General features: G+C 37.9%; 1 protein-coding gene across 1 annotated transcript in view; it reads right to left on the reverse strand.

Annotated features, from left to right (window-relative positions):
• ppfia2 (PTPRF interacting protein alpha 2) overlaps positions 1–27,910 on the reverse strand; it is a 70,954-nt gene that overhangs the window by 22,616 nt on the left and 20,428 nt on the right. The window contains exons 4-18 of the mRNA XM_036577202.1: positions 27,372–27,476; positions 20,460–20,681; positions 19,538–19,684; positions 16,898–17,032; positions 16,390–16,473; positions 15,988–16,119; positions 13,937–13,999; positions 12,619–12,710; positions 12,180–12,318; positions 11,055–11,272; positions 8,856–9,096; positions 6,687–6,716; positions 5,931–6,058; positions 5,557–5,735; positions 4,572–4,665 (exon numbers count right to left, since the gene is read on the reverse strand). Of these exons, the coding sequence (XP_036433095.1) occupies positions 4,572–4,665; positions 5,557–5,735; positions 5,931–6,058; positions 6,687–6,716; positions 8,856–9,096; positions 11,055–11,272; positions 12,180–12,318; positions 12,619–12,710; positions 13,937–13,999; positions 15,988–16,119; positions 16,390–16,473; positions 16,898–17,032; positions 19,538–19,684; positions 20,460–20,681; positions 27,372–27,476 (2,009 nt within the window). The remainder of the gene's footprint in view (positions 1–4,571; positions 4,666–5,556; positions 5,736–5,930; positions 6,059–6,686; positions 6,717–8,855; positions 9,097–11,054; positions 11,273–12,179; positions 12,319–12,618; positions 12,711–13,936; positions 14,000–15,987; positions 16,120–16,389; positions 16,474–16,897; positions 17,033–19,537; positions 19,685–20,459; positions 20,682–27,371; positions 27,477–27,910) is intronic.

Genomic DNA, 27,910 nt, shown 5'->3' on the forward strand with positions numbered 1-27,910 from the left:
TTCACGAGTTAACAATACACAACTCCTGAGGGTACATCTCTAGCATTTCCAAATGCTGACACCAGGCGCCTGCGAGACTGAAATTTAGCAGAAAACAAGCCCAGTAATTATTGAAAATAGACCTTAATATCCCATTATCACCATAATAAAGCTGCTGAAGCAGAGGAAACACCACCCTTAGAATCTGATTATGCCGCCCAATTGTTGTTAGCAAAATGAAGAACGTGGGTCAAATTTAAAAATGGAAAACTGGTAGAGCCATCTGCAGGCACTTGGCTGATGAACAAACAGCAGACATTAAGATACAGTTCTAAAAGGGATAGTTAATAGGCAAAAATACTAGCATGACTAACAATAAACAGAAGCTAAGAAGGCACAAAAGGAGGCAGTTAGCATGGCAATGCTAAAGGTTAAGTCTTAGCAACTATGACTAAATTAGCTAAGCACTGCTTATTTGGGCCTGCTGATGTCTATGCATTGTTAGTCACTTTAGCATTTTTACCTGACTAGCCCTCTAAGTGGTATGTTATACAGAAATACAGTAAGGCAACGTTAAGTGGACAGAGATAAGTGTGCTGGATGTTCCTCCCTCAGAGAATGAATTAATAATGCAAGAACACATTTTCAGTGCAAAGTAAGGACACTTGAATACAGCACTGGGTTAATGTGAATTTTAACAGATGCTGCAGCAAGTAGAGTGAAATGTGTTTGCTTTCTGCAGACCTGGGGCCAGATTTACCAGATTTAACATATGTTAACGTTAATGTGAGCAAAACCACTACAGTGGCCATCGTTTTTACTGAAAGGACCATCCATTGGGGATGCTACTGGTTTTATGTGAGCATAATTCTTCATGCTTGGTCACAGGATAGCCACAGCACTGCAGAGTTTAGTGTTTTCCTTGGTCTAAAACTTTCCAGCTAATTACCAAACCATCATGCACTGAACTGACCACAGTCACACTAGAAGTCTGTAGTTTACAACACGCAATATAGTGAAAATGTCATGACCAGAGCTGGACTGGAAGATTAACAATGAAGCAAATGCCTTAATTTTGGTGCAGTTAGCAATTTAGCAGTGATTTAACATTTTAGCCAGAGCTAGTGGTTTTGTAGTGAGAGTGAGGAAACACCGGAGAGGAGTACTGGTAGCTCTACTTCTGTTTTGTTTGTTTTATAGTCTTGTAAAGGTGTATTTATAGTTGGGTTGGGAAAGATTACATTAAAGGCTAAATTTAACATTTTCTTCAATTTTTGTTCATTTCCTTTCATGGGTCAACACAGTCAAAGCATCTGTGCTGTCGATCGATGATACCAAAGTTGAGCTCTAAATATTACCGTCAAATAATTAAGCTGAAAAATACTAAACGGTGCAGTGCCACGGTCTCAGGATCATTTAGCTAATTATGCCCTTGAGGTGTATTCAAGCGCAGCGGTGAGATCACCTTCTCCTTATCTTTACATGTTGATGTGATATGTTCAGGTTGACTGTATTATGTATGACTGACATCCTCTGAACATACTGACGCTGAAGAGGGAGAAAACTAGTTATGATCATTAAAAAAATAAACAAACAACAAAGAAAAGAAATCCGAAGTTGACGATCCATAACCAGAGATGGGACCTGGTTATTGCAATACAGAACACAATGCACTGACAGATACAAACATACACACGCACATACATACAAGGGCTGTAACTAATGATTATTTAATTGTTTAATCTATTGACTATGATTAATAGTAGTACAGAAACTTGTACAGTTCCCTTAGAGCCACCATCCTTCAAAAGTTGCGTTTCAATAATATTTCTGACATGCTGTCATTGCCTCACCACATGGAAAGTGTGTAGCACTTGCATTACACAAGTGGCCATTAACAGGACAAGAGGAGGAGTGCACAACAAAGAGCGGATTTTTCAAGAACACATTTGCCCTCTGCTGTGCAAGCCTTAATGAGCTAATTGGGTAGCTAAGCAAACTTTGCAATACAAGCCATTTTTTGATAAGGCTGCGCATGATGTACATTAATGTTGTGAATAACTGCTTTGGCTTGCTTAGTCTTCAGGTTTAGAATGAGAACTGTGGTGCGCTGCCTTTCTCTTTGTTGTTACTAGCTGTGCGGGCCTTAGCAGAATAAAGTAGCAATCAAAATAATAATATACAAATAAAAATATATATATAATAATAAAAATAATCAATCAACAGTCACATATGACAGAGAAGTTTGGTTGCTATTTAAACCCCAGTTTGAGAGTAGAAAATTAAAAGCTATAGCTTTGAAATTTAAAGCATTTCACTGCTCTGGCTAGTAAAGACATATTTTGGCTTTTTTTCAGGTTTGACACAGAAACTGTGTCAGATTGCAATGCCTTTTGAGCAGGTTCTGCTGCTGAAGTGTGCATTTAGAGACCTTAAGACGGCGTTGGGAATTCCCCAAAGGGGAAATGGTGGGGGCAAATCCACAAGGACATATTAAACAACAGACGTGAAACTGAGGGTTTGAAACATCTTTTACGATACAGTGAAACAAGAGAAGCTATGTCGCCCCCTTTACATCATGTAGAGTATTGAAATCTGAGAGAATAACTGCCTGGATTATATAAACATCATAAACATATAAACAAACGCTTTTTAAATAAAGTAGTAGAAGCCATATCGCCCCCTACATTTTCTGTAGTGTATTGCAATCTGTCAGAAGTGCCATGTGGATCATATGAACATTACAGAGCATTATAGAGTGCTTTTTAAATGAAACTGTATGTAATGTAGTGTAGTGTCAGAATGACAGTGTGGATCATACTTTAGTTTCTAAATAAAAGATGCATGAACTTTTTTCCAGAAAATCAATTTCCAAATCAATGCCACCAATGACTAAATGGCTTTGTCGACTAATCGTTGCAGCCCTAACATGCACACACAAACACACACCAGGAGAAAGGCCTCAACATAGCAGTTCAAGAACAGGCTGTTTGTGAAGGCACACACAAAACTCTCTCTTTTCCAGGCAGAGATGCATCTTCTACAAAACTGCAGAAGGGAAGAGTCACATGAGCAGTCGAGTGAAAGAAAAGGCGGTAGGGTTTGGGTTTGGGTGGGCGGCTGATGGAGAAATAGAAAACATGTCTAACCCTTCAAAAATAGACGCACAACCACAGAGCACACACAGACACACACATACATGAACATGGCGCCAACATGTGGAAAAATGCAGCAAGTCTCAGCAACACAAACCAAACTTACCCGCTGATACAGAATTCAGATGAGGAGAGGAGAGATAAAGAGAGAGAAAGAGAGAGAGAGAGAGAGAGAGAGAGAAAGAGAGAAAGAGATAAAAAAAGAAAGAGTGATGGGAGACAAAAATTAAATGTTTGTTATTGCGCATACTGTATGTACAGCACATGTTGTTAAAGTCTTTATAATCCTAATTCACTATAATATACTAAACGTGCACTAGCATTTCACCCCTTGCATTAATAAAGGCACTTGGGTGCAAATCTGTCTTTTTAAGTTCCGCTTAGTTGAATTATTCATAAACCTTTAGTTCCATGGCAGTAGTTCTGATCATACAGCATGCAAAAACAGTGAATATGCAATGAAACAATGGAGACGTCTTCTGTCAGCATGTCATGTTACAAAAGAAAACAAAAAAACAAACAAAAAAACAAGTAATTTTTAGCACGAACACAGTGAACGTGATGTAGTTCATCAGGCAGTTTCAGTAAACATGCTCTGAAGGCATCAACACAGCAACTCATGAAGCACCAAGCATTCAGTCCTGCTGCTGTGGAGAGAACAACACACCTCCAGTGTTATTAAAGCAGTCGCACACATTCACAAACTCATAACTAATCTGCATTCTATGCCATTATGTGCTACGATATACACTGGTTGTTGGGTTGTATGCTATGGTTCTGTAAAATGGTGTTTGATGGTCATCACAGGCTTCTGTATTTGGCACAATGCAATACATAATGCTAGATTTTGACATAGATATTGGAGCTGTACATGCTATTTCCTTAACTGTCCATGCATTTAAGATTAGGTTTCAACTAAAATCAAGCTTAGTGTATCTCAATAAGAAATAAAGAAGCCAGTTTGAATGGTCAGTTATCGTCTTGAAGGACACTGCAAGGGCAGACTTCAGAACTGTATGAAATCAGATTTTGTGCTATCATTTACAATAATGTTATATTATGTTGTACAATAAATGACAGCACCAAACCCAATACCATACAGTTCTGAGGTCTGCCCTTGCAGTGTCCTTCAAGACCATAACTGACCAGCCAAACTGGCTTATTTATCTTACTTATTATCTTGTTATATTTATTCTTTTTATTGTGTATTTATTGTATTGGTATTTGGTGTATTGTAGCAAACCAAGCGATGATATATCATGTACTTATTGAATTAAGTACACTGCACAGTCTTGTTTACTTGAATGATGTGTATTTTTTGTTATTTATTATGTACTTGTTGTTTAGTGTATTTTACTGCATCGTCTTGTTTAATTACACTTTATATAGTCTACGTGTACAATGCTTTCATTTTGCATGGCTCGGTGTTTAACTTACTTCTTCTTCAGTCTGCGATCCTTCTCTGCTTGAGTGCCCAGTTTACCCACAGCAATGTCCTGACCCAACAACTCAGGGTCAGACACATTTCCGACTAGGAAGAGAAGATTCGTTAGTCAATACACTATAAACAAACAAACAAACAAACAGAAACAATCAAAAAAGCTTTTGACAAAAGATCATTTGGCTTAGTTATTATAATTTGTTATATTAGGTTTAGCCTACTGTCTATTTACTGCACAATATTTTTTATAGTGGACAACTAACTCACCCTCTTCTGGTGGGAAAAGAGCTTAAAGAAATGGTGTACACAACTTTTTAGTGTAGGCAATCGGCATGTTTGCAACACGTTTGGTGTCCAAATTTTGCTTCTTTAGTTTTATACAGGAGCTGTGACGCGAACAAGAACTTCAACTAAACTACAAGTCAATTGTTATCAAATCTTTTCCACAAATACATCCCCAGAGCTTTTCTCAACCTATTCAAACTGCATCCAGGTTTTCATTAATGTTGCGCAGATTTGTCGATGTGGTTTAAGCCACAGTATGACTCACTGTGAGCTACAAAAATGAACAGAACTTCATCATGCTGCAAAATGCCGCGGGTAGTTGTTTATGATAACAGATGTTGTTCTGAATTCAGACTCCCATGTTTTGAATGCACACATGTAACACAGGTATATGGATCCCACAACATTCCTCTACAGAATTCTTTTGTTTCTTCTTATAACTGTTAATGCTGAATTCTGAGATGTTCAGTATTAGAAACATCAGAAATCACAAACATAATCTAGTGTCCATATGCCTGCATAACGTGTGTGCATTTTCATTTTTATGAATATGTGTACCTACTTAAAATCAAGAGAGTGACAGAACAAGTAAAAGAGAGAGAGATAGAAAGAAACAGTTAACAATTTTAAATTGGAAGATTGTTCCCTTTTAACTGTGAGAGAAAGAGAACGAGTGCGTGTGAAAGAGTGCTGTACCTTGTCCTGGTCCCATCAGCTCTTTGCCCAGCTGTCCAAGTCTGCCTTTCTCTTTTTTCCCGAACAGACGGCCAATGGAGGACTTTATTCCTTTCTTCTTCGGCTGTTTGTGGAGTGAATCCTGGCTGCTAGCAACACTGCTTAGTGCACTGGCTTCAGTCTCTAATGTAGCAGCCAGACTGCACACACAAACACAAAAGTACAGATGAAATGTCAGCTTTAAAATGGTCACGACTACTGTTTTTTAGTTATGCTAATTTATTTTAGTCCACATTTATAGATGACAGCACATCATACAGTGTGAGAAACCACACAAGCAAGAAAAAACGTGTACATTTTTTCCTAAACTATTTGTGAACTACTGTGCATCTTACCGTGCGTCATTGTGAGAGGATGCTGGAAGTGTGTGTGTCATGCGGACTTGACGAGGCGTCGGAGGGGGAGAAGTTTCACACTTTATTGTAGCCTTATCCTCTCGGCCATCCTCATCTACTGCTGCAATCTAAACACAAAGATTCCAACATAAAAAAAAAAAACATACACATGCACACACCATTTTATATATATATATATATATATATATATATATATATATATATATATATATATATATATGCAAAAAGTACATCAAACAGCACAAACACCCTCTGGCAGTTCAGTGGCCCAAAAACACTGGCCAACTTTAATGAAGTTCTTTAGGTCACTTCATGAAATTTTGAACACAATTATATTAGTTTCAGAGAAAGAAAAATAGCAAACGTCAAACTGAAGGAAGACTGAACTAAGAGTTACTGTAAAGCACAGAAATGGAAATGTCAAAGTCTCAAAAAAGTTTTTCTTACAGTACTGTTGGTGAGCCTGTGTTTAATGATTGGATCATGATTAAGCAGAACTTAGAAGTGTACAAATAACGATCTAAAACACAGCATCATCTTCTTAAAGAATACTTTGCCGAAAAGGAAATGACAGTCTTGGAATTGTCTGTTGAAAATAAATATCACTTGGTTTGACAACTTCTTTCCTAACACTATGGATGTAATATATTTTTAAGTATGGCACCAATGTCTAAGTACTTTTTGGGCCCACTGTAGCAGTAATAAAGGCGTCATGCTGGTGTAAATCTGTTATACCTTTCTCCTGTGCTTCCTCAGGTCACTGGGCTGGAACACAGACAGAACAGAGAGATTCATCAATGAGTCATACAGTTCGACCTGTCTTGTTACTGGTAGTGTTACTGTACAGAAACACTCTCTGTTAAAAGTTTAGGGACACAAAATGTGTTTAACATAAATGCTTTTTCTTGTTCTTTAAACTAAACATATCCCCCTTTTTTACTTACAAAAAAAATAATATTTGTGTGCATTCTGAATGTTACTGCTTTAGAGAACTTGAAAAAGGAGTTATACCTCTTAGTTACAAAATGTCTGCAAGAAAGATTGCTGATACACTGAAAAATCCAAAATTAAGTGTGAAGAATGTACTGAAGTCTTGGAAAGAGACAAGAAGTGTTCAAAACCTGCCACACTCTGACCATCCAAAAGAGAAAATTGAACAAGACAGCTTGATCAGCAATCATGCAAACGCATGCACTCTATGCCTAGAAAACTTCAAGCTGTCATTCAACAGAAGGTACAAAATACTAATATTAAAAAATACTACACTCTAACCTACAGCACAGTTGGGGCGCTATGCAAAACGTAAAAAAAAACAAAAAAAAACAGAATGCAATAATGTGCAAATCATTTAAACCCTATATATAATTGAAAATACTATAAAGACAACATACTAAATATTGAAACTGAGAATTTGTATTTTTTTTTTTAAATATATGCCCATTTTGAATTTGATGACAATTTGATGACACATTTAAAAAAAAAGTTGGGACGAGGGCATGTTTACCACTGTGCTGCATCACCTGTAAGTGTTTGGGAACTGAGGAGACCAACTGCTGTAGTTCTGAAAGTGAAATGTTTTTCCGTTCTTGTTTGATATAGGATTTCAGCTGCTGAACAGCTCAGGGTCTGCTTTGCCATACTTTTTGTTTCATAATGTGCCAAATGTTTTCAACAGGGTGACAGGTCTGGACTGCAGGCAGGCCAGTTTAGCAGTCAGGCTCTTTTACTACGGATTCTGTTGTAATACATGCAGAATGTGGTTTGGCATTGTCTTGCTGAAATAAGCAAGGCTTTCCCTGAAAAAGACGTCGTCTGGATGGCAGCATATGTTGTCAAAACATCTATATATCATTCAGCATTAATGGTACCTTCACAGATGTGCAATTCACCCATGCCGTGTGCACTAATGCACCTCCATACCATCATGGAGGCTGGCTTTTGAACTGTGTGCTGATGACAAGTCGGATGGTCCCTCTACTCTTTAGCCTGGAGGATGCAGTGTTCGTGAGTTCAAAAAAAAAAATTCAAATTTTGATTCTTCGGATCAGAGGACACTTTTCCACTTCTCCTCACTCCATCTTAAATGAGCTTGGGCCCAGAGAACGCAGCGGTGTTTCTGCATCCTGTTTATATATGGTTTCTTCTTTGCACTGTAGAATTTTAACTTGAGTTTGTGGGTGCAGCAACAAACTGTGATGGTTTTCGGAAGTGTTTCTGAGCCCACACAGTGATGTCCACTACAGAATCGTGTCTGTTCTTAATGCAGTGCCAACCAAGGGCAAGAAGATCATGACCAGCGAACATTGGTTTTCGGCCTTGTCCCCTTTATACAGAGAATTTCTTTGGATTCTCTGAATCTTCTAATGATATCATAATATTAGGTTCTTTGCTATTTTATGTTGAGAAACGTTATTCTTGAATTGTTGCAATTTTTGCCTATGCACAGCACGACTCACTGTGAGCTATAAAAATGAACAGAACTTCACCATGCCGCAAAAATACGCTGCAGGTAACCGTTTAAGACAACAGATGTTGTTCTAAATTCCGACTTGCATGTTTTGAATACACACACATCACACGGGCATATGGATCCTACAAATTCCCCCAGAGATTTCTGTTGTTTCTTTTTGTAACTGTTAATGTTGAATTCTGAGATGAAAAGTAATATGTAAACAAGACATAAATTGTATTCAGGTATTGTTTTAAGACTACTGTTGAGCTTTTTTTTCATTTTCATTACATCTCAAAGTGCTTTACACAGGACTATCAGTAATACACTAGAAAGATAAAACGCCATAGTAGTTTTAAAAGTTTTAATAAAGCGGTGTATGATTCAGAGTATCTGTTTCCAGGTTTTGGTCTTTGTGTGTGTGTGCATGTGCGTGTGTGTGTGTGTGTGTGTACCAGCGTCATGACCCCCATGCGCTCCATGTCACGTGCGGGGCTGCGTGGGGTGAGTTTGGGGGTTGAATGGCCGCTGGGTGGTGATGATGAGGCCAGCGATGAAGCTGTGGCAGAGGCGGTGATGGAGGCTGCAGGGTGATGAGCTCGAGCCAGGTTTAACCCCTCCAAACTCACACTCGCCACACGGTTCTCTATCTCTTCTGCACGCAGCTCCGTCGACTCCTTCTCCTCCTGAATCAGCCTGGAGACACAAACACAACCACGCACACTTCAGCAGGTCAAGTCTAATAATATTATCATACTGATAGACATTCGATTTACATTACACAATTATTTACATAGTAATGTGATTAAGAATTTGTAACTAAGTAACTATATATAACTAAATAACTATATATAATATATTATGTATTGACTGGTGCAAATATGCACATCCAGTGTTTTTTCTGTTTAGTTTCAGGTTCCTGTGTGAAGGCTTAAAGGGCCATTCTCGCCTAAAATTAATTTATAATTTGCCGTGCTATGCAGTATTCTGTAGTCTAGCGCTATATCCCTCAGCCTCATGAGTTTGACAGAATTTTATACTGTTTTCATGTTTACTTTTATCAGTTCTCTTTTACTACAATACCCAACATGCATTGTACAAATACATCACATCAACCTGTGGTGTCAACCAATGCTGGCCTAGCTACTGATCTGTAGGCTAATACAAGCAAGCTAGTATTGGTGTGACTCTTACCTCAGTCACTGAACAAAATCATAAAGAAAACAGTGATTCCATCTTTATTCAGAACAAAATGAATGCCAGAGACAGAGACTGTCTGAGGTACGGTATCTAGACAGCCAGGAAGAAAACCTCACAAACTTTCTCTTGTTTTAAACTGTAGCTTTTAGGCCTCCTCATAGTCATACGGCTGCAGTAAGATACTCAATTTCATGCAGTAAAGTTAGCTCTCTGTTTTCCTTCTGCATTCATCAGCTTACAAAAAAAATCTAATCAGAATTCCTAGTCTTTCTAGTGTACTGCCATGTGAGTAGGCAAGTTTACAAGAGATGTGGTAATGGTTACATTTTTCACTGTAGCTGAGATGTCCTTTTAAATAACACATTCTTGTTCCCAAATAGACATTTTTGAATGCTTTTAATCAAACCTGAATAATATAGTTGGTCAGCCAAGATGTTTGGTTTCTAAAGTTTGCTTCTCTAGCTTTACACTGTAAGGAAACTTATTAGCATACTAATTAGCACTGTACAAATTACACGCCTGAATCAGCACACACTTGCTCTCAAACTGTGCTTGGTAAGTTATCTCAAATAAACTTGCGTTTTTCTTCTGGTGACAGTGAGAGAATGAGCTGGAAATTAAGAAAAGAAAAATATACGAATATTCTTCTGTCAGAAAATACAAGAATATGAGAATATGTAAAAATGAGTGATGACATTAGAAATATAACATGAAAAATCACAAGTATTAAAAACAAAATGAAAAAAAGCATCCTCTGCACTGTGCTATGGTTAAGACTTTTTTTTTTTAAAACAGAGCCCTCAGGCTTTTGTAGAATTATGCAAATCTTGAGGTATTACATGCAAGTGTAGATTAGTATCCACTGATGAAGATTTATGTAATAATTTGAAAAGTAATTTTAACAAAGTGTGAATGCCTTTTATTTTGGAGAAAACAGTAAAAAACCCCCATAAAATGACAGTCAAATGTTTGGGAATACCTTGCGTTCTTTTGAAACTTGAATTTTCTTGCTTTTTGTTCATAACTGAGTCAGAGAAAAGCCATATCGCTCCCTAGCAATCATGCTTCAAAGTGTCTTCCTTGGTATGGTGAAGAGCATGTTTTGCCTCAATGATTTGATGGTTTTCTTTTCAAAACTACCGTTAAAAGCTCATATTGAAACCCTTTTGGTCTGAAAGTGGTTTGAATGGTGATGACTGCTGACATCACAACAAAAAACATAAAATGACTGAACTTTGGCTTTATTCCCAGCCAGCGCTGTCACTAATACTGTCACTAATATTTATATGTATGATATTGTTTTCCTCTAAATAAACCAGATTAGGTTTTAATAAGTTATTGCAAACAAAACAACTCATTCTCATTTGTATTGAAAACACTTTGAAAAGCTAGCCGTCCCCCAGACTGTTGACGGGCAGTGTAGTTAATCACTAAACTGCTCCATGAGTACTGACCGTATTTCTTTGTTAATGGCATCCAGCTGTTCCTGCAGCATCATGGCAAGCGTCTGAGCGTCGGAGTGACCACCTGGGGACAGCAGGTCCATTGAGCTGAACAGGGTCTCTCGGTCATCGTCATCAATGTCTGACATTTCTGTATCGCTCTCGAACGGATGGCCTCCCAGAACACCGAGCTGCTGTGACCTCCATTCATGCTCACCCAGAGACTTCGCCTGCAGGGGAGGGTTTTAAGAGTGTTTATTTTATTTCTGCAATGAGCTGACATTTCAGTGAGCTGACGTGTCAGTGAGGATTTTTGGTATTATTGGAATTAATGTTGCAGTATTCGAGAACAAAAATAATGGTCTTGGTCTTGTCTTGGTCTCGAGGTAAGGTGGACTTGTGCACCTCCATCTGAGATAACTGTAAACTGAACTAAACTCATCATTAATTAATATCAACCAAATCTTCAATGAAAATAAAACAGCCATTTCTCTACATGTTTAAATCAAATTTGTTCGCGCATGTTATTTCTATTAATACTATAGTTTCACTTCTGAATAGGTTTTCGAGAAGAAGGGAGAATAACCTTACTATGATTTAATTCCTAAAGTTACAATACCCATTTTAACAAAGACTATAGTATGTTAATCATTGATTTTTGACATACAAGTTACATATTATTTAAAGCTGTTTTTTATGTTTTATGTTTTTACTGGCTTTGCTTACAGTTCACCTTAAGAAATCCCAGTCTAAACATATATATACACATGGTTCATTTGTATATGGGAGCTGATGAATGCAAACTCAATCAGAAAGACCAGAAAAATACGCTTTTCATGGCTTGATGTAAATTAACTGTTTTACAATCTGGCTATTACAAAGTATTACAGAGCACTTTTTAAATGAAACAACAGAAGTTATTTCACCCTTTACACTTCCTGTTGTGTATTACAATCTGTCAGAATGACTGTGTGGATCTTATCAACTTACAGAGCATTACAGAGTGTTTTTTGAACAAAACATTAGAAGCCAACAAAAGAGTGCTTTTGTTTTTAAGTGCAAGACGCATTGATTTTTTCCCATAACCTCCATTGTATTCCTAGATTCCAGTGCTGCAGTGATAAAGTGTATACTCACTTTCTGCTCTTCCCTGCGGAGCCCCACACGTCCTCTCCGTGGTCGACGAATGACCTTGGCTGAGCGGTAGTGGTCAGACTGAGTCTCAGCCAGAGAACCCAGAGAGTAACGCAGCTCTGTGGATGCATCCAGGTGAGAACTAGGATACACACACACACACACACACACACACACACACACACACACACGTAAATTAATAACCTTCTTTTTATAGATACCACTGTGTGTTTTTGAGGTTCCACATGATCTGAGAGTATGTGGTGATTTAGGCATGCAGTTAGCAAGATGCTAATTGGTGGGCTATAAACGTCCGTTACCTGTTAACTACACTAGCCTCCTAGCTTGAGTGTAAAACTAAAGTAGCAAACTTTAGACACCAAACATGTCTGTTTGCATCTCTCTCTGTCTTTCTCTTTCTCTCCATCTTTCTATCTCTCACCGTGACAGCGTTGGCTCTGTCAGTGACCCCGCCCTTAGCCGGAACTGATCAAGCTCCGCCCTTAGCTTCTCAATTTCCTCCGCCAATTGACCCTACAAAAGCCAAACACACAAACCTTAACATGCTCAATATCTTTAATTCAAATATCCATGTTCCGCCCACAAATTAGTTCTTTTGTAGTTAGTGTTGCGAAGCTGCACAAGCTTTAAACACTGGTAAAACTCCAATTCAACCTTAGGACAAACTGAAGCAATCTTTCCATAGAGTTGTTACATAACACTGAGCTGGACTGAGCTGTCGTTGCTAATCCAAACTTGTCAGATCAAAAACGACAATAACAAATTAACCACCATGCTAGTGTTAGCTCATTTACAAACCTGATATAATCATAACAGACTTTGTTTTACAAACATTTCACAATTTTTGTTGTTTAGTTAACTGTGTTTGTTCGTCTGTGACTGTGTAGTCCCTGGACAAGTAAACCTAAAATTAATACAAAATTATTCAATACAATACAAATACAGTTTCTCATTAGGCTCATTAACCTAAATGTAGGAATTATGACAATCATAGTTGTGAGCTGCAGTTTCTCATTAGGTTGTATGAATAACTCACTGTAAATGTAGGTAAATGTGATATAAACAAACTTGTCCAACTTTGCAACAGTACCTACAAAAGAATGTGTTTGTGGGCAAAGCATATTAACATCAACATATTAACAAAGCATTTAACATCAAAGCATATTTGGTAAGACTTTCCTACTGACATAACTATGCCATAAACATGTAATTAGAGATACCCCATCATGAGCTGTAATGACAGATTATGTCCAGTAATTTAACAGTGTCGTGTTACCATTACTGCTAATTGTCATGACAAGTTATAGTGTCTGATGTGTAACTACACAGCAAAAATGAGCATGTTTATGGCAGTGCAGTAGGTTTCAATAAAGAAATTATGCATCTTTTTATGAGCAAAAAGACTGCTACACACATAAAAGTGATGATTCTTCAAGGGTTCTTTAGTAAAGAAAATGGTTCTATATAGAACTATGAACACTCAAAGACCCCCTTGCATGATTAAAGGGTTCTTTGCATCGTTAAATTGTTCTTCTTCAGGTTAATGGAGAACGTGCTTGATGAACCAACATTTTTAAGAGGGCACGGTAACATTCATATCATTCATTTTCCATCATCATTTCAACTTCTGTAACATTGCTGCAATTTACATTACACTATCAAAGTTGTTTTCCATTACCAAATTCGAATATATTAATCCAGGTACAGAAGCTGTATGAATAGAACCATATACAAGTTACCTTTTCATGAATGGAGTCTTCTAGCTGTTTCCTGTAGCTCTCTGAGTCTTGTATTAAAACATTCTATAAGAAAGGGGAAAAGAGTCAAGCAGTAAACTACAAAGCATTATTTAAAAAGTAGAATCATTATTACAACCATTAATAATAGATGGAGGAGCATTAGCATTATATGATGTTAGACTAATAATTTTTCAGAGGAGTCTTTCATCATTGCAACTAACATTCCTAATAATAGGCCACTCAGTTAATAAGTAGCAAAAAAAGGATTCTGAAAATCATGTCCTCCTACACTTTTCCTAGTGAAATTAAGATACCTTATTAATGCATTTTAGAGACAATTAGATGCTGTTATTATTAGCATTATTACGTGCATTTCAGTTTTAAGTCTGAATAATATTATGAATCCTGAAGAAAAGATATCTGATTTAAAAAAAATGCATTAGACTGAATTAAAACAAAGAATTTCACACTAAAGAGGATGTTTTCTCCATGATGCTCCTTTTCTGAGACATCTTCCTCTAACTCACATCCATTTCCACTCTCTGTAATTTCAGGGCTTCAAAAAGGTATTAGCAATAGCTAACTCTGCTGACTGTCCTGCTTTTGATTTGAGTCCACAAGCTGCACACCTCTCAAATCTCAACTAAGTGTGGTGTATGGTACACTGAAAAAAACAGTTCTTGATTTTATTGTGTCAAGTGGTTGTATACAAAGAACATCAATAGATGTCACTTCAACACAATTGCTTCCTATACGTTTACGTTTTTGTGATTATAGTGTTTATGTAATATATTTTATTCATGTGCAACCTAGAAAACGACACTCTACTGGACGGAATCTCACTTTTAAACATCCTGAGTTGCATCTTTTAATGGCAACTGCTTCAAATTCAAAAACTGAAGGCTTGAGGCAATGGCAGAGAGCAATGGTTGATAAGCAGTGATTGTAGGGCTAAGAATAGAAGGTGGAGCTTGGTGGAAAGCGTAATGATATGATTAGCCATAATACAATAATACAATGACAGCACAGAAAACAAAATAAATTTCATTATCTTAAAATATTCTTATAAAATAACTATTCTTTCCCTATGTGATAGGCTAGGCCTGTGATCAGGCCTACTCATGGCCACGCCCAAGTTCAATAACACATTTCAATCATTTTCAGTCAATCCAAAGTACCATTTTTTTCAGTGTAGCACTGAAAGTCAGACGAGACCCAAACAATACCTGAGCCGAACCAGAAAGAGCGATAATCAAAATGGAGCAGTTTGAGGATCAAAAGATCCTCAATTACAAAGTAAAAAATGAAATTCTTTTTTATTACATTCAGTACTTCTTTACTTCTGCTCCTTCTATCCACTGACTACAACACAATGTGTGACTTGCTTCTTTGTTGTTATTTTTCTGTTATTTTCGGTTTGGGGACTGCCCCCTAGTGCACACATTCATGTTACATGCAAGAATATTGTCAGACATAACAATTCAAAAGCTTAGAATCATTGTTTAGAATAGTTTAAAAACACTTTAAGTGCAGGTACATGTATAAAATGATTCTAATATAATGCCAGTACACTAAATTTTAATTTTAGTTGTCATTAATTTGAATGAAGTTGTTAAAATGTTAGATGTGTCCAGAATGACAAACAGAGCTGTAAATTATTCTAAAATGACTTGAAAGCTGACAGTGATGTAACTGAGTTAAGATGTAAAAAATTTAATTTTGAAAATGCCTTGTATTTGAAAAGTGGTCATTTGAAAAGGCACATAATTCAGATAATTTATAAATAACAAATTAGTGTAAATAGACATTTACACTATATTATTTATTATTTAACAACAAAAACCTGAAATATTGTATAAACAAAAAAATCTCAAAATACATTCTGGTGCCTAGCTTATAGTGTTCCGCTGTACACTGTAAGTTATTATTGAAAAAATAACAGCAATATGACAAGTGATTCCAAACTTCTGAACAGTAGTGTATTTGAATGTCAACACTTACACATGTTCAAAGATATGCAATCATAGAAGAACAATTTTGTGTGAACAAACCTTCTCCTCTAGCGCTGCCATCCTCTCTTTCAGATGGAGCTGGAGTCGCTCGTTTGACTCTGTAAGCAGACGGTCCACTGTGTCTGACAGACGCTTATTGTGTTCCTCATTCATCTTCTCTCTCTGACGAGCCTGAAGAGAACACATATATACACATTTGGAAGTAATATTTTCCATATTTAATACCGTAAACATATTTTAATCCCTTACACCGAAAGGACTTAGTAGTTTCACAGTGGTTGTGTGTAAAGGGTCGCACAGGAGTGATGCTAAATAGTTCTTTGAAACGGTTGTAGAATTACTTTACTCATTACTTAATTACCTCCAGCACCGCTGAATCCTGATCAGATGCTGGTGTTAATGTTCTAAGTTGTTCTATTGAAGTACTTTGGTAATACACACCCTCAGAAGTTCCTGGTTCTTCTCCTCCAGCTGCCCTTCTAACTGCCGCATTCGCTCTTCAATGCTGCCGTGTCTTTCCTCTGCCTGCAGAGCGCGCACACACACACACACACACACACACACACACACACACACACACACACACACACACCAAGGTTAAACAAAGTTACTTTTGTACTTTTGTCCATGTTTATAGATGGTCAAATAACACTGTGCCAGTGTTAGAAAATACATCAGCAAGTCAATTGGAGAGTACTTACAACACGGTTTGAGGGTGAGTGTGTGATGATTAAGGCACACACTAAGCACCATGCTAAAAGATGTACTTTCATTACTTGTTATTTACACTAGCCTTGCAGCTTCAGCCTAAAACTAAAGAGGCAATCTTCATTCACCAAACATGTCTTGGCTGCATCTGGGATAAAGAGGGGGATTGTGTACATTGGATTTGACATAAATGTATCACTGTGTGTGCGAGGGGGACCTTATATGTGTGTGTGTGCATTACCTTAGTAAGTGCTGCTATCCTCTGTGCGAGTTCAGCCTCCACCTCTGGCAGTGTCTCTGCTTTTCTTATGGTCTGCTGCAGCTTCTGCTCAGCTAACTCCAGCCTTTCCTGCAGCTGCCTGTTCTTTTCCTCCATCTGACACACACATATACACACATAAACATTATTTCTGCTTGCTTTCATTCCTTGTCATGATGTGAGGTCCTATATGTATTATATTCATGTAACTATATGTAGTATATATGTATATATATGTAGTATGTCCCATATGTATGTAATATCCAGATGTAATAATATATTGTCTACATATTATATATATATATATATATATATATATATTAGGGATGCGGGAAAAATCAATTATTAGATGCATCGCGATGCGGACGTGAACGATCCTGAATCGATTCACAAATGTCAAAAATCGATTTTCTAAATATTTAATTTATAACGTAATGTTGACGGAACGCAAAAGGCGGAACTTGGAAGTGGGTATGTGCGGCGCCCGGACAGTCTGTTACGGCACACAACAAAAACACCAGTGGACGAGCGAAAAATCCGACCGGCTCCCTCTGCATTAAAGCCAGGTTAGATCAGGAGTCACAACACAAATGATAAGAAGAGACATTTTGTCCTTTCAACAATTTTTGCCTTCTGCTGGAAAGTTGCAATTTTGGAGATGTGTTTTACTTTGCCCAGCAACAAAATGTATATATGTAACAAGATTTTTCTAAGCCTAATCTTAACCTAACCCTAATCTAAAAGAAATGGTGTTGTTCTTTCAGTTTTTAAAATTTTTAAAGTTGCTTTTAGTCGGAACTGCAGGTAAGCCCTGTACAAAAAACAAGCACAAACTCACACATATAGTTACTCATGGGTTTCAGGACGTTTAAATAGTGCAGCTATCCATCTGTTTGTCCAGGTAATAGACTGCATCTGTGTATTTCAAAAGTAGACGTAATTTGTTTCTCCTTAACCACAATTTCCTTCCCATTGATGGGAAATAAGAAAATTCATGTCAGAACATCAGCTAAAGGGTCTGTCTGTGACGTAAACAAACACAGTGTGTTTAAATGGACAACATGCCATTATGGAAAGGAAGCACAGAGAAGTGTCATGGTGACACTGTCCAATCAAATCAATCACATCTATACCAAGGAACTTACAGAGTATCAGCAAACAATGTATATGCTGGCTATCAGAAGTTTGGGAGTGAATGCCATTTTAACCATAACATCAGCAGGAAACATTCAGTTTTCAGGGTGATTTGCTAGTTATCAGTTAGTTTAAAATGACAGTCCAATCAAAGAGCTGTGCTCTTAGACTTGATTGAGATGACTGAATAAAGGTCAAAGGAAAACCTGATTGAAGGCCAGTTTTCTAAGAGCACAGCAGATTTAATATCTTTTTACCCCTTTCAGACCTTCAGGTCTTTCTGATTTTACACACCTTAAAGGGGAACTCCACCAATTTTTCAAAAATTCTACATAGATAAATGGATGAGATGTAAACAAAGTCATTCATAGAGCTTTGATGTGAAATGCTCCATTACAGAGAAACTTGCCGAGTCAGAACCGTTCACAGTGGTGTTGATAGGAACCAGACGTCTGAAGTGTTCTGTACCAAACTGATAAGATAACATATCCAGAAATCTATAACTACCTTGTAAATAGTGCACCAGCCTACATATCGCAGGAGCTAAAAACACAAATTCCCAGATTCATATAGTCATTTAGTCTGTGAAAGGGTCAGTAATATTCTGAAAGGGTCAGCGATATTCTATCTTTTGTACCATCAACTATACATTGTCATGATTGCAAAAGCTGCGTATCTAGGTTTAGAGGTTAATCAGTGTTAGCTTGACATTACGTGAGCCCTGATAATGTTCTCTCAACCGCATTCACTGTCAACTGTCAATTGTGCACAATTCTAAACACTCCAAAAAGGATCATAGGCGTAGTACAGAATTCATCCTTCATCTAACTGTCTGTGACACACTGATGAGAGCAGACTTTGGTTACATTATGTGGAGACTGCTACGAGTTTTTCCTGTTTATTCTCGCTATCCAAAGATTCCTCCTTTGCTTCCTCAGCTCTTCAGCCCACCATTGTGGAAAAATTTAGCTCAACACAAGCTAATTTCCCAAAAACTGGGAAACATTCTTCCTAATACTGAATTACTGGAACAATATGAAAAATTCCCTCAACCTGCGCCGTTTCTGTGTGAAGTTTGCATGTTCTCCCTGTGTCTGCGTGGGTTTCCTCCCACAGGCCAAAGGCATTCAGGCGAACTGGACATGCTAAATTAGCCCTGGGTGTGAATGTGTATGTCTGTGTGTCTGCCCTTGGATGGACTGGCAACCTGTCCTGGGTGTGTCCTGCCTTCTGCCCAATGACTGCTTGGATAGGCTCCAGCTCCCCCCCATGTCCCAGCAGCTTGGATTACAGGTTATATTAGCATTATTACTGTCGCTACTTCAATGTTTGCTATTAGTTCCACAAAGTATGTTTAGTTTTGTATGTTATGCTTTGGCAATGTTGTACTTAAGACTGTCATGTCAATAAAGCTGCTTTCAATTTAATTAAAAGGACCTTTTCAGACAGAGGACAAGAGTTGATTATGGTAAGTCCCAGTGGACTGACCTGTCTGAGGAAAGCCTCCTTATTGGCTAATTCGTTCTCCAGTTTGTCGCTGATGTCATGGAGTGAGGTGGACTCTCGCTGGGCACTGAGGTAACGTTTCTCCAGAGTTACAATCCGCTCTTCCATATCTTCCTTCTGACACATGGCCTACACACACACACGCACACACACACCGTCATCTTCTTTATCAACATCATTGTTATCATCATCATCATCATCATAATCGTCATCATCATCACTGTCGTGATCATTATCAACATCATTGTCCTTATTATCATTTTCATCATTATCATCAGCAACATCATTATGAAGCCTCAGGGACTATAGTTGAAACTTAGCCTGGTGGCTAACACTGGCACATTTACCTTTGGGTTAATTAGTGTACATCGCCTTTGACACACACATATATGCATATACAGTACCAGTCAGTTACACCTATTACCTACTTACCTACTTTCCTTACTATTATTTGCCACATAGTAAAATAACAGCCATGACATTAAAACTACAAAATAACCCATATAGAATTATGAAGAGACCAAAAAAAGTGTTCAACAAATCCAATATATATTCTATTTTAGAGTATTTTTGAAAGTAGCCCCTCTTTGCTTTGATAGTTTTACACTCTTGATCATTCTCTCAAGCAACTTCATGAGGGGTCACCTGAGCTGCTTTTCCAACAGGACAGAGGGACATACACACCTGCTGGGGGGCAATTTAAAAAATATAATACATTTTTCCTTTGGTAAATAAATTTTTCCATAAGCATCAACTTCATTACTTATATTTGCCTTGAAATTTCAACTGCATTTAAGCATAAGCCTTATGATCAAACTGTCTTTAAGAAAAATACATACTCTGGGCATGTCCAAACTTTTGCCTGGTAGCGTAAATGAACAAACAAATAAATAAATAAATTCACCTCTTTGATGTCTCTCTGGTATTTGTTGTTCATCTCTTCGCTCTTGATCAGGTCTTTCCTGGCCGTCTCGAGCTCCTGCTCCACCTCGCACACTCTGGATGACAGAGAGGACATCCTGTCCTTCATCTGAGCCAGCTCAAAGTTCTGTTTCTCCAGCAGCTCCTGCAGCTCCACAACCTGACCAGCCTCATCGCCAGACTCCAGAGAACCGTTCGACAAACGCTGAAGGATACACACACATACACACATGAATGAACACACAAAAAAACACCAGCGGCGTCTCTAGGCCTAATTTAATGGGACACGTGCCCCAGTAAAATGTTGCCGTGTCCTGCTATAATCACAGAAAAAAGTCAATACATAAGCTATTAAGTTTCCTGTTTTGACCTCGAATTTCTGGCTCAATTCTAGTCATATGAAAAAGTTTAAAAGTTTGATTTTTTGAGGTGAAAATGAGTTAGCGTCTTCTACAGGCTAAAACATAAAAAATAAAATTAACGTGGCATTTTTTCTGCAACTTTTAATGCACAATTTCTATTTATTTGTTGAGTTTAACTTGGATTTTTCCAGTACATTAAATTCAACAAATAAACAGTAATTGTGCATTTAAATGTGCAGAAGTGTGTTGTCTATAGTGGATGTGAACTACTTTTCACAAATCAATACAACAACCATTAGCGCCCAAACTTTTGCATACGACTGTACATGACACAAACGTAATGGCCACACAAATTCACCACAGACACCACACTTTCCGCAGTGTCCCAGCATCCCTTCCTCCGAACGAGGCTTGCAGTAGGTGGACATGGACATATGCAAGGAGGCATATTTAACAGCAAAGGTATACTAATGCAGCCAGAATAATGCTAATGCTTATGTCAAGGTTAGCCACTTGTAGTCTACCAAAAATACATATTGGACCACCAAATCAAAGACATTAAGTTAGCAACTAATGTATTCTAAATGAATTTATTACATCAATTATATTGCATTTCATTTTCAGTTAATGTAGCTTGTATTAGTTCGAAATTTCCTTGCAAAGCTCAATTGTAATCAATACTGTATTCCTTGTTTCTGAAGACTTAGATGGGCTGACTGACACAAAAAGGCTATCAAAATAAAACCACCAAATTCCAGGGTATACTTGCTTTGGTCATAGGACTAGTTTTAGCTGCAACATACCGCAACAAGAAATTGTATGCAGATGGATATTGTATGTCAATATGTCAAGTCCAATCAAAGATCTTTTCAAGAATTATGAACTATACAACATATCACCTACACACACTCTGGATTTATCACAAACCCTTTCTCTACATTTTAATATTAAAAATTTGGTCACAACACCTGACTTAGGCTGTAATCTCAACAAATCATGTCTTGTATATATGAACTGCAACAAGTTGTAGAATTTAGAATTTGGACATTTATCTGCACAGTGTAACTACATGCTGTAATAAACACTAATTCCATGTACCAAGCTGTGTAACTACTCTTCAATACTTGGTAAATTATAGTTACACAGTTCCTTACACTAAAACAAGAGTAGTGTAAAATAAAATGTTACCAAATAAATAATAAATTACACTAAAGTATTCAGCTATTTATTAAATTCAGAGATCATTTAACAGTAAATTATGTATTCATTTATTCACATAAGTATGCCATAATTAATTTATTAGCATAACCATATCTCACTTATTAAAATTTGCATTCATTTATTCATTTATGCAGTCCTGATCACAATGCATATTCAACTACTGGCACTGCTGCAGTATTTAACAGAACCGTTCCAGCTGCAGAGCTTTTATCACACCATCATATTGAAAACTGCAGCACATCAACGCGGCACTAAAATTAGCAATTCTCTCCAGTGTGCTTCACAGCAGAACGACAGGCCGCTAAGAATAACTTCTCAGACAGCAAAGCTAAGCTCGAAACCTCACTTTAGAATACTGGAGAATGATGGTGTTTGGTGGAGAATGGCGCGGTTTGGTGCAGAATGATGGTGTTTGATGGAGAATGCTAGTGTTTGGTGGAAAATGGTGGAGTTTTGTTGAGAATGTTGGTGTTTGGTTGAGAAGGATGGTGTTTGATACAGGATCATAGTGTTTTGATAGGAGTATGCTATGTGGAGAATGATATCGTTTAGTAGAGAATGGTGGCGTTTGGTGGAGAATCATGGGTCAGTGTAGACTGCATTTTGGTACTGCAATGTCCAGAGTTGTCTGTGTGTCCCTATAATTATTAATGATCAAGGCGAATAAGCGTACGCATACACTGTAAAGGTGTCTAAAGGAGGCCGGTGCAGAGGGATGGAGTGATTCTTCCTCTTCACAATTTCTTGTTTGCTTGTTCTCTCACATTCTTTTGGGAATTTGAGGGGCAGATGCTCATCCACAGCCACCCATCTGTGTACACTGCACTAATTGGACGTCTCTCTCTCTCTCTCTCTCTCTGTCCCCACTTCTGTCACCTGTCTTCTCTACATCCCTACTTTAACTCAACTCAACTCACTATATCTTTCTTTATGTAGCACCTTTAGTATAATAGGGCAGCTTTACATAACATAGTATGCATACCATACATAAAAATGAAGAAACATCATATGAAACATAAGGATTATGAGATAAACTCAATATTCAATGCAAGGAACTATTCATTTTGAAACCAAGTTGAAACTGCATCTTAGTTAAATCAGGATTTTTCTGCCGCATCTGTATCGGCATAACTCTTACCCATTAAAAAACACACTTATGCCCACTGTCTTGTAATTAAAGGAAGCCAAAGGGCAGATACTAAAACAATTTCCTTTTGTTTTACACTAATGGAGTTATGACATAACTGAAGTTTGAGGAAAGACCATACCAGTCCTTCACTCCTCTTTCTTATGATGAAATTACGCACCCCACCTCCTCTCCCTTCTTCTCCACCTTATCCATGCCTGCAAATGATCTTTAATATATAGGTGAGTCGGCCTTCTTGTGACAAGCAGAAGCCGTACTGAACTCCTGCCCAAAATTCCTCTCATTATCTCATTAACCTAGGCATGGTCTGCATTCGCAAATAAGTGTTAGACCATTCCATAATTTTTTGTCTCTCTTTCTCCCTCTCTCTGCATCACTGAATCTCTGAGAGCAGCTCCTGTGTATGAGCTCAGTAACACTCCCCGCATGCGACGCTCTTGACTCATTATCTCTTCTGAGAGGAAGCTCTTTCCTTCAGCTGAAGATAATGACTGACAGTGGTGTAGTCTCTAAACTCCCTCTATCTGAGCAGTAAAAGAGCGAGGGATTATTCAGCTCGCCTGGCATTACAGAGCACTCATCCAGCATCATTTACTCTATCAGCTAGAGACAGAGAGAGGGAGAGAGAATGAGACAAAGAAACATTGAATGAGAGAAAGAGAGCAAGAAGAGAGGAACAGAAACAGCAGGAAGAGGGAATCAGAAAAAAGAGAGAGAAACAGAGAAAGAGAGAGGGCAAGAGGAGGGGAGAGAGAAAGAGAAGGGGAGAGAGAAAGCGCAAGGCAAAGAAAGAAAGATATAAAGATGATGGGAGAGAGGGAGAAAGGAGCAAGAAAGGGAGAAAGACTAAGAGATAGAGAAAGAGTAGGAGAAACAGAGGAGAAGAGAAAGAAAAAAATAATCAATTAGATGAGGAATAGAAGGGGAGAGGCAGAATAAGAAAGACAGAAACACAGAGAGAGAAATTAAGAAATACATAAATAAACAAAGACAGAATGAAAAAAATAGAAAAGTATGGGAGAGAGATAGAGCAAAAAAGAGACAGTACTGGAGATATATATATACACACACACACGCACACCGATCAGGCATAACATTATGACCACCTCCTTGTTTCTACGCTCATTGTCCATTTTATCAGCTCCACTTTCTATATAGGTGCACTTTGTAGTTCTACAGTTACAGACTGTAGTCCATCTGTTTCTCTGCATACTTTGTTAACTCCCTTTTACCCTGTTCTTCAGTGTTCAGGACCCCCATGGACTCTCTGGTACTATTTGGGTGGTGGATCATTCTCAGCACTGCAGTAACACTGACGTGGTGGTGGTGTGTTAGTGTGTGTTGTGCCGGTCTGAGTGGATCAGACACAGCAGTGCTACTGGAGTTTTTAAACACCTCAGTGTCACTGCTGGACTGAGAATAGTCCACCAACCAAAAATATCCAGCGTCCTGTGGGCAGCGTCCTGTGACCACTGATGAAGGACTAGAAGATGACCGGCACAAACTGTGCAGCAGCAGATGAGCTATCGTCTCTGACTTTACATCTACAAGGTGGACTGACAAGGTGGGACTGTCTAATAGAGTGGACAGTGAGTGGACACAGCGTTTAAAACCTCCAGCAGCACTGCTGTGTCTGATCCACTCGTACCAGCACAACACACACTAACACATCACCACCACGTCAGTGTTACTGCAGTGCTGAGAATGATCCACCACCCAAATAGTACCTGCTCTGTGAGGGTCCATGGGGGTCCTGACCACTGAAGAACAGGGTAAAAGGGGGCTAACAAAGTATCAGAGGAACAGATGGACTACAGTCTGTAACTGTAGAACTACAAAGTGCACCTATATAGAAAGTGGAGCTGATAAAATGGACAATGAGCATAGAAACAAGGAGGTGGTCATAATGTTATGCCTGATCGGTATCTCTCTCTCTCTCTCTCTCTCTCTCTCTCTATATATATATATATATATATATATAGAGAGAGAGAGAGAGAGAGAGAGAGAGAGAGAATTTCAGACTCAGCTTTTTCTGAATAATCTGCTCTTCTCTACACGGTTCCATTTTGGAAAAATAAATATATTCTTCTCCTTCTAAGAAATACTGAGGTTAAACAACATGACTGTTCACCTTCCTCTGCAAGGAATCGATTTGAGCCTGAGCCTCCACATGTGAATCCTCTGTACTGGATCTAAAGGGAAAGTGAGGAAACAGCAGCTGCCGCTTAGGACTGGTACACACTGTGTGGGTGTTTAACCCACATTAAAACATACAGAGAAACTGTGTGAAACTAAATATAATAAAGTTCAGTCTTAGGCTGGCTTTACACAATGAAACTCTCACGTAACTTCAGTTGCTTGAATCCTATGTGAAACTAAACCGCACTTGAGTAGCAAAACGTAAATCTTTGTACAACACATTTGATACTTAGCGTCAACAACCGCAAGTGTCTCAATAGCACGGAATAAGTTTCATGAAACATCAGAACAACAATGAACACATCACATGACCATATCAAATAATATCAACCGATCAGATTAATAAACAAGAGAATAAAAACAGAAGATGGTTTATTTGCGATTGAAAAGAAGACACCTCCCTCCGACTGACTCAAGATTGGTAGTTTTTATTGTCAGTTTCCTGAGCCATTACAACCATCTAATGTCAGCCCTCACTTGATGCTCCTTAATTTTACACAGAGCTCAGATTCATTTCAGATCCAAAGGACAAACATTAATACAGAAGCAGACTGAAAACATGATCCGCAGAGAACTTCTTGTGCTTCCAGGACAGGATGACAGGAGACATTAAGTAGACTAAACTGTAATGATTACTTAAACATTAATTTTCAAAAGCTTAACATAGATATAACAGAAAAACAACTGAAATACATAATAAAGAACCTGCATAGATAGATAAAAGTCAGATCTATAGATATAGAAAAAAAATGATAATGACAGTTATAACACTAAGATTATAAAATGCTGCAAATATGTATATTAAAGCTGATAGATGACTTTATAGTGACAACAGTACAGGTGTATCAAAAAACATGAGCTGGTACTTTTGCTTACTAGTGGAGTAATCTAATGCTGTGTGCTTTTTATAAGCTTTAGAAGCTGGTTACATTTTCTGCTTCTCACAATAAAAGCAATCTCAATTGGCTTCCACTCACCAGTGGCTTCTTTGTTTGATTTGTAAATGTTCTTCTTTTTTGTCTATTTCCTTTTCTCAGTAACAGCTTCTTAACAGCTAACCATTCTTTTAGACTCATTGTGGTGAGTTGTCTTCTCAAAGTGGAAGGATGGACAGAAACACCTGTGGATTTTTTCGGATCAGAAGCAAAAGTGGAGCTTGATTTTATCCTCACTCTCAAAATACGAAAGCTTTGAGTACTGTTTATCAGACGGTGACATTCTTGCTGGTCTACCAGGTCTTGCACCATCTATGCAGTCCCATTTTCTCTGTATCTTTTAATCATTTGTTGAACTCCAGTTCTGGAAAAAATCATTTTTTTCCTTTTTTTTAACTTCCTTTCATTTGACATGCCCCTTTCTTATGTAAATGAATAAGATTACATGGTCTATCTAATCTCTTAGAAATACCTCCTTTAGTCATTTTAGATGCACATGAGAAAGAAATGTGTGAGGCAGCTGAGGTGAGTTTGGGTAGTTGCTTATGTGAATCTTAGTGTCTCTTTGAAGGGGAGCATAATATCATAGACTCATTTGAGAACAGCTTTTTTTGGGAGGACACAGCTGTAACTGATTGGTTTTAAGAGAGAAGAGCTAAAGTGTAATTTTCTGTTACATAGTTTTCTTGTGTTTTTTCATGCTGAAAAATTAATAACTTGTACTTAATGGCTCTTTTGACAAGACATTAAATAAAGGAAAGTGTAGTCTCTGATGTTTGCGTGGTACTTTATTTCATTATGGTTCGAATTTTATGAAAAATGTACTGTCGTGTGTAAAATGAGCAAGAGTGTGTGAGTGTGTGGGTCTGTTAACAACTGCACATAGGGCTGTTTCCTGCTATAAGCCACATAAACTGTTGCTTGGGACCCTCAAGCTACAATGCGAATGCTGGTGTTTGGTGGAGAATGCTCATGTTTAGTGGAGAATGATAGTGTTTGGTGGAGAATTTTATGCTGCAGTAGGTGCCCACCTTGCCATGGACTTTCTGATCAGTGCCCTCCAGCAGGTCTTCAGCTCCATCTCCTGATGCCACCTTCCTCTGAATGTGAGCATTCTGTTCCCGTAAGGCAACAATCTGCATGGAGAGAGAAAGAGAGAAGGACAGATAGACAAAATGAGAAGAAGAAACAGATGGAAAGACAGAGAAGAGGGAGAGCAAGAGAGCATAAGTAAAAGTGACTGATATTTCAAACTTATTATTTGTATTTATTTGTGCTCCAGAAGAGTGAAATGACACTGAGCTACTGCGCTCGAATGTCTGCATTTTATTAATGCTTTTGGAACCCTATAGAAACAAATGTTATATTTGTCTGTAATGCTAATCCAGGTACAGTCCCAATTTATTCGTTCTATAAATGTGCATGTCAGTGTCAGCTGCGGCATGAACAGATACGAACATGAAAAATATCAGAGATTAGCATCGCCCCACGATTCCTACACCTATCTAGTTTTCTTGGTCTTCCAGACGTCCACAGTTCCTCTTATTTGTCATTCCTTAATGACATTTCA

This window comes from Colossoma macropomum, unplaced genomic scaffold (assembly GCF_904425465.1).
Source record: "Colossoma macropomum unplaced genomic scaffold, Colossoma_macropomum, whole genome shotgun sequence".
NCBI classification, from domain to species: Eukaryota; Metazoa; Chordata; class Actinopteri; order Characiformes; family Serrasalmidae; genus Colossoma; species Colossoma macropomum.